Below are 8,526 nucleotides of genomic sequence, written 5' to 3' on the forward strand. Positions count from 1 at the left end.
AGGGAAAAATATGCACATTATACACATTAAAAAAGCATTCATTTCAAAATTTCTTTGATAAATTATTTCAAAAGCTATCCTCAAAGAGAAGGCATATGTTTGTCCTGAATGACCTGGTGGCCAGTATTTCAAATTGAAGAAAAAAACAAATCAGCAAATCATCTTCTTCTAAAACTATGTTTAGTTCTCCTCTGTTGTGATTGTGTTTATAAATGTGCATCTTAGTTTACAGATACAAGTGCAATAGCCACACTAAAACTGATCTAAGCACGTGCACAGAGATCCCAATCTCCTGGAGGCAGCCTGTTTTGAACCAGTGCGGTCAGAGCTCTGATCACAAACCTATCTGCATATTGAAATACATCTGCCTATTTCCTCCTGTTTATGCAAAAGGCAAGTAACACAACACTTATGGTTATTTTATACTACATAAATTCTGAAGGTGGGGTGTTAAACTATGGATACATCATACAACTCTTATGAGGAACTCTACAATAAAATTGTAGATGCACGAGGGAAGACTTTAAAAAGGGAACTCGGAGAGCAGAATTACAACTGTTGCACAGTATAGATGCTTATCTACAGCTCCGAATCCTTAAGTACTGTATGATCTAAACTGACTCTGCAATGACAGTCTTTCTATCTCCACACTGAGTTCCAAGAAACACACATGCAAGTGCAGAGACCCCAGCTACACGAGATTCAGCTGAGATCTGGATTCATACTATTCTCAGATCTTATGTGGCTAGCTCCACAGGGAGTCACAGTCCCGTCAACATATTCCCCAGGACTAAAATTCAGGTGGCCTATTAGACAAGCCGTAGTGTTGCACAAATATGCCAGCTCAGTTCCAGGCCAGTACTGCATTCAAATTCATAAGCCACCCCATCAAAAAAAACCTAACAGAAATGCCAAGTGTAAAAACCACCACCTTTACAATATCAGAGTATATCTGTACCAAGTCCAAACTAACTCTTCCAGATGCAATGACAGGCTTATAATACATATATTCCAGTAAAACATACCAACAGATCAACAGCATATTAATTCACTCTCAATGCTGTACTATCACTCTCAATGCTGTACTGTCACTCTCAATGACTTCATATACAAGCTGAGCTTGAGACAGTAAAGCTTCCCAGAATTCCTAACACTAAAGTTCAGTACTGAGATCTCCTGCTCTCCCTGATTCAAGTTGGATTCACAAGGACCAGCATCCATACATAGCAAATAAGCTTGACCAAGATGACTGAGCAAATGTCAGATGCTTCTGTGTCGCCTGATATCTCTATCACAGGGATTATCACACCTCCCTCATGATAAGTACAAACAGTAGTAGTCTGTAGTAAACCATAAATACATTGTCTATTTATACCCTGCTATAGGCTGTAATTAAATAATTCTTAAAATAAGATCTTCAAGAAAGATGTTTGCATATAATAGCATGATGAGGAAAGAAAGTCTTTTTGAACAACAGTTGTGCTAGAATTCTTAAATTTAGCTTCTCTAGTCTCTCTTTGGATACCAATATTATCAATCCCTGGACAAAACACATGCACCATCCAATTTCCCAAGCCAGGACCTGAAGTCTCTTACGTCCTACTGTGTAAGTGTACATCCTTATGTGGACCCCAGTATCACCTTTTCCTGCATCAACATGCACCTGCCCTGCTTTCTGACTCAAAAGTTCAGGTATCACCAAAGATATCAGAAGGGCCCACTAGGCAGGGTAATAACAGTCAATGCTGACACAGGCAAAGCTGGGAGCAGTTACCACCCATCTTGAAGAGATTCACGTTCCAAACTCTCCATAGGTCAGTTAAGATAAATTGGCTTATTTATGAAAAACTAAGACTTGTCAAGCAATAGTGAAAAATCTGTACAGTGATTGTAAAAAGTGCATACTGGGATTCCAACCTTCTGTTTATTATTTACTACATAAGCATGATTATAAGGTAAGTCAAACAACTACCAGACACCTCAGTATGTCCATTATCCAAATGGTTCACGTTGACAAAAATTGCAGTTTCTCTCTTACATGCAAAAACATGGCCATGCTAAAGCCAAGACTCAGTATGACTTGTCGGGCATGAAACTGTAGTTTCCAACTAGTAGTTGACCATTCAAAACCCAAGACACTGGCTACCACCTCACTATGAAAAACGCAGAAGTCAAACAGCCAGGAAGCTTGTGTAGCCCAAAAAAATTATCTAACACTTTCACTGACAACCAGTACGTATGAACCAGCTTAGCAGCAGCACACAAAAGAAAGGGAACAAAGTAGACATCGGTGTGTAGCAGTTGAAAGTATATGGGAAGCCAACTGCTCTAACCTGCTGTTAAGCAATGTTCTCTGGTGGTGACCCACCTACTTGAGATACTGGCTCCTGAGTTAGTCTACTTTTTTCAGCTGGCAAAGCAAGATTAACTTTAATGCAAGCAATTAACCCTAGTATCTTATCAGAATGGACTTACTTGCCCAGTAACTGCAGCTTAAAAAAAAAAAACCAAAACCAACAAAAGAACCTCACACACAAAAACATACAACACATAGACAGCATCAACAGGAGAAAAATATGCCTTTAGTACAAGACTCAGGTGTTTTTAAAGATTAAAAATAAGTAAGTATAAGCATGTTCCATATAATATAGTCAATTTAATTCTGGTTTTGTTTCTAGACAAAAAGGTCAACAGAAAAACTAAGCTTGGGTCTCCTACAATGATAAGGAGGTTTGATTTTGCCAGCAAGTGCTTTAAAACTGTGTCTGATAAACTGGTTACAATAAAGTTCCAGTTTTCATACGGAAGTCAGAGGTTCAGTTTAGTTTCTGAATGCTAAGGCCTTCTCCAAGACACCTCAGAGACAACCACCATGTTTCTAACTCACTCACACACAAGTTGTTGTTAAACCTCAACTATTATCAATCTATTCTACCTCTCAGTCAATTAGTTTCACTTGAGAACCACTTAAATCTATGCTATATTACAAACGGAAAAGATTTTTTCTTCCAAAACAAGATCAGTAATCAACTTGTTGAACTGCACCATAAACAGACACCATTAGGTGGAAATAAAAACAGAATACATTGGGCAGAGAATTAGTTAAGCTCATCACTATTCCTTCTTAACTCCATACAGCAAAGCAAAGCAAAGCAGTACAATGCCTATCAAAGCTATTCTCTTCAGTAATGTAATTCAGAACGCAATGAGACATTGTTTATTTTACAAATCAGTACAGTTCTCCTTCATTCCTTGAGTTAGGAGAAGCCAGGAATAACGATATTGTAAATCCTCATGAGAATTCCCTATTATACACTAGAAAAATCTTCTGTCTAGCCACCATCTCTTTCCCCCACCCTTGTATTTTTAACTTTGCTGTCAACCTGTACATCAAACTCGGCAACATTTAGAAATGATACTTATAGAACTTTACATTGATGATGGTCTTTCCAGAAATAAAAAGAAACAGACTTCTTTTAGAAAAGGCAGTGGTTTTGGTTTTCTGTTCACAAACACTTGGAGAGCACAGAAATCAACCCATCCTTGTTCCCACCAATAGGTCTGGTTTGAAAGGAGCAACAAAGTCCAGGTTACTAGCTTAGCAGCAAGTTCGGAAAAAGTAGAGGAACAAGATTCTTCAGTCTTGTACCAAAAATTCATGCAAAATTAAGTCATCCTACCATTTCTATAGTACTTCATATTAGAAAAGGAAATAGGTACAGCAAAAAGCTCACATAAACACTCTGACAGTCACTGACAGTAACTGAAAATTCAGTCTCAGGCTCTTTGTCTTTAGATAGGAAAGTCAGAAACAGTTTAACCACTGCCCTAAGATGCTGCACCTCCTTTTCTTCCAATTTTTATATGAAAAATGTTTTCAAAGGCAAAGGAACAGTTTAGTCTTTCTCAATACTCTCACTTTGTTTTTTGCTGGAAAACAAACTAAAACATGCCAAGTGGTGAGAAATGTCATTCTCTTTTTCTAAAAAAGCCTGATACCATGCAGCTTGATCTAATAACACACAAGTCTGACCAAAAAAACTTGCATGTAATCAAGAAGGGGGGAAAACATTGGGGTCTCTTTTCATTGTTCAGAAGGACTACCTGAATCTCTAACGTTTATCATTGAAAATTAAAAAGACAGAGAAAGAGACTGTTCCTTCAGTTAGAAGTATCACATTCCAAGTAAGACCTGGATTCCAAAATTAAGTACACTACTTATAGTTTAAGTGTTCCTAGACTGAAGCTTTCAACTGGCAACCTAAAGTTGCTGTAAAAAGAAAATCAGACACAGATTTTACTGCCTCCCTGTACCAAGCTATGTAACTGTTAAAACGACAAAACTACCAAAAAACCTACACCATAGATAAGGAGAAAATAATCTTTGAAATGGTTGGGGAAAATATTAAATTAAATTTAAAAAATCAAACACCCGCCATAGAATTTGTCAGAATACTTGGAGACACTTTAAAAAGTGTAAAATAAAACGGTCTTTCTGAATAGCATCTAGATGGGATTATGACAGAAAGCTAAGCTATTTTCAGCTATCACTGCGATACTTGGGTAAACATTATCCACACAAGCATTATAACTAGCATTACTTAATAAACAAAGCACATACCACTCTGGCTGCTCTTTCCTGAGATTCACACTTCCTGCAAAACCAAGGTCCAGTGGGTACTTGAACAATTCCATAGCAAGCTGTTTTGAACAAGACAAAATATTTCAGCAGACATAAGCAGCACTACAATATTATAACATGAATATTATTTAAAAAGCTTAGTACTAGTTCATCTCACATCATTTTAATAAGTCAAATTGATATCTATATATTGCATATGAGATCCTATCACAATGGAACTAGAAATGAAGTACAAGCTTCCACTTAAAAATGTATGCAACATTTGTTAAACAAAAGAAGTACTGATTAGCTTGAAATATAACCATTCAGAAGCAGCAATGTTTCATATATGATAGGTTTTTTACCAGCAAAACAGGTAAAACGCTTCACAATAACAAACACCAATCATTTATAGTAAAGTCTTTAAGAGAAAACTAAAAGCAACTAACAAATCTGAGTTTCTCATAAGACATTCATACACATAAGACATTCGCACACATACTATCAAGTTTTTCCACTCCTCACAAGTAAAATAACTGGTCTTAAGTAGGAAATCCGTAAGAAATTTAACAAAGATACCAACTTTACTTTTTTTCCCCTGAGAATTCATATGGATCTGTAAATCCAAACTACACTGAGCATCAGGGCTAGGATTACTTGTAACTATAGCCAGGCTACAACATAAATCCTTAGGAGAGAGATTTTGAGACACACAGATTTCCCTGCAAGACTATCATCTGTATTTTTCTACCATCTATTAAAAACACCCGGGAGTCTGATAATAAATTCCACATAAAGAAAGTGTGTTAATTTGGCAATACCGTTCATGTTTGAAACGCACAGATCAGAAAACTTTAAGAACTGCTGAAGGAATGAAAATACAAGAACACATGCTGTGAATATATCCTAGTATCTTTTTGGGTTTAACAACTAATATCAAGAAGTTAAACATTTTCCTCAAAAAGATAATCCCAAATCTGACATCATATTTTTACTATCTTAATTCCCAACAACTGTATGTTACTTAAATAAGAAAATGTGGTTTAAGTGTATAGCTAGGGAGAAAAAAAGAAGATGATAGATATTTATCTTCGGATGTTAGAGGAGAGCTGAGATTAAATTAGTATCTTCTAATACATATCTAAAAATATTATTGGTTTTGTGCTAGCCTGGATAAAACACAGTAGTGCAATAGTGGTATAAAAAACATTTGGTTAATACACCTTTCCTTCTACAGAGTAAAGTCAATGAAATAATTTCCTGTTATATACATATGTAGTCATATTAAGATCAGTCGTTGGATTTTCAAATACGTTATCCAAGTACTGAGAGACCAAACTATCTTGATAAACCCTTTCTACTATACAATAAGGTTCTTTAAAACAAGAAAAACCATCTTGTTTTTGTTGCAGCTACAGTAACCAGAAATGGGGGCGACTTTAAGAAATTAAGACAGAGATGTTAAATGTGCAAACACACATTTAGATTAGCAAGAGACAGTGCAGAGTAAGAAACTAATTACAGAATGTAACTCAGAGACGGGGCTGGCAATTAGATCCAAAGACAACACAAGCTGGGCAAAGATGAAAGTTGACATGATGTACTTATGTATCTGCCAGACTAGCAAGAGTTCACACCTAGAGCCTAGGAGAGTCCACCACAAGTTGCGTTCCAACGCACTGTGATGCTGTTTACTGAGTTCCAGACTTCTTCCTTTCATTATACTCCCACTACTATGCAAAGGTTCTTTAAACACATGAAGAGATTTTGTCCTCCACATCTTGCCAATGACTTAACGCTTGAAAAGAAGTTTCCTCTGAACTAAAAATAATTATAGTAACAAAAAAACGCAGTTAATGAAGTCTCACAGGTAATACTGCTGTCTGAACAGCAGTATAAGGACTACCAGCTTCAACCACAAGGACTACTACTTTTACTACAGAAAGAGTGCACGTGCTTCCTCTACCACCTTCATTCACATGACACATCAAATCCAAAACATAAAACACCAATGACACAGTAAATCAAAACATAAAGTTATTCCTTTTCTTAAGGCCTCTACAACAGTATCCGGATTTCGAAGAAGCAGTACTTTGCACACCTCCTGCCAGATTCAAACTCAGATTCAGACTTGACTTTAAAAAAAAAAGAGTTCAATATTCTTGTACCAAACTTACCAAAGTGTATCTCTATACTAGGAATATTTTCTAAAACAGACTTGTGGCCATTCCCACTATTTCAGCTCCAACTGCTGCTATTGTCAAATTCTTTCACTGAGAATATTAGCAAGGCTCTAGATGCAAAGGAAGATGCTCGAGTATTTGCTCATTCAGGTATGACTTCTAATAGTATTCATGTTTCAGCGTTCTTTTTTATGATCCTAAGATTGCACGAAAGCAGAGGTAACTTACTGGTTAAAATTAAAATATTACTTAAGACAGAAGAAAAACGATTCAAAACCAGACTAATTTCATAAATCCTGTCAGCTCCCCTCTGCATTCAATTCAACATTAACAAGAACAACTGAATTCTTTTGCAGATCTCTTTATTGCTATTTCTCATTATTACAAAGGAGCATACACCTGAAACAGTTACTACATCATGTTCGGTGCAATTTAAGACCTAGCATAAGACACTCAGTACTCCCATTTTCGCATGCACTAGTCATTCAGACTAAGGAACTGGATTTAGGATTTTCTGTCTCCTCCAATTTGTTCACCGTCTAGAAGGAGTCGAAGAGCCAGTCACAGAGCTCATGAGTACTTGGGAGCTGATACAGAGAAACTACCATCCTATCCCTTATTTTTGCTACCACAAAGCAAAAGTCATCCTAACTTTCTTTCTTACAAGGTAAGCAAGTGAATCCAGTCTCTTCCTCTGTTCTCACAAGGGTCAACCCACTGAGAAAAACAAAACAATCACATGTAGAGGGAACACACCAGCTCCTGAGCTGAGCTGTAAACCAACCAACCAGCCTCCATTAATCCAAACAAATCCAGCATCGGCCATTCCGACTAGCACCCTCCCCCTAGCAGAACCACAACAGGAAGTCTCTTCATCTACCAGGAAACATCAGCCAAATGACATTCAAGGAAAGGCAGGCAGAGGAACAAATCACATGACAGCTACATCTGTCCTACACAGCGTTCTTCCAGTCCTAAACCCTCCTTGCCTACTGGCTGCCCCTCAAATCAATTTTTCTAACTTGGGAAAGGCAGGGACAACAGGGATAGAGTATAGGAAAAAAGAAATACAGCAACAGCTGCCAGAACAGAGCCTAATAATAAGTTTTACAAAGAAAGAAATAAGTTTTGGGTAGTCTTTGGACTGCTGTAGCTGAGGTTGTTAACATGCTGCAAAGTCGGGCTGGGAAGTACCAAGACAGAAAAAAAAAACACAAGGGGAAAAGGAAGGGAGAAAAAAAGCTGACAAGGAGGTTCTTCCTTTCTTATAGCCATAATATAGGAAGTCTCACATGAGGGGAAAGACAGACAGCCTGGAAGGACAGAGGACGACAGGATAGATCAGTCCAGAAAGCACGTGGTCCTAGAAACAGGGAAATAGGCTTGATGGGTGACAAGAAGTTGGGAGGGGGGAGGGAGAAAAGAAGGGTAGAAGAACGGCCAGGGGGGCGGGGAAGTAGGCCCAAGGGAAGAGGACAGGGAGCACCAAGAAGGAAGTAGCGAGGCTTGAGGCCAGAGCAGGTGAGCTGGCACTCGGCTGCCTACTCACCTTGATGCACTGCGACATTGCAGCCGTGCCCGTCGCAGTAGACAAGCGGGCGATCATCTCCTTCATGCTATTGGAGAACTCGCCCTCCAGTGACACAGGGAGCAGCAACGGCTCGCTAGAGACCATCTAAGGGTTAAAAACCCCGTCGTCAACACACACGCACACACACGCTT

The 8,526-nt window shown here is 38.1% G+C and overlaps 1 protein-coding gene across 1 annotated transcript; it reads right to left on the minus strand.

The window, feature by feature from the left end:
* Window positions 1–4,621: 4,621 nt before the first annotated feature.
* LOC104493276 (protein AF-10-like) lies at window positions 4,622–8,479 on the minus strand (the record flags this gene model as incomplete). Its single annotated transcript, XM_010135931.1, is given in 3 exon segments — window positions 4,622–4,701; window positions 8,354–8,402; window positions 8,405–8,479. Coding segments are annotated over 3 exon segments (204 nt in total), but the record flags the coding sequence as incomplete, so codon positions are not given.
* Window positions 8,480–8,526: the final 47 nt, after the last annotated feature.

This window comes from Buceros rhinoceros, unplaced genomic scaffold (assembly GCF_000710305.1).
Source record: "Buceros rhinoceros silvestris isolate BGI_N320 unplaced genomic scaffold, ASM71030v1 scaffold1560, whole genome shotgun sequence".
In the NCBI taxonomy this organism is placed as follows: domain Eukaryota; kingdom Metazoa; phylum Chordata; class Aves; order Bucerotiformes; family Bucerotidae; genus Buceros; species Buceros rhinoceros.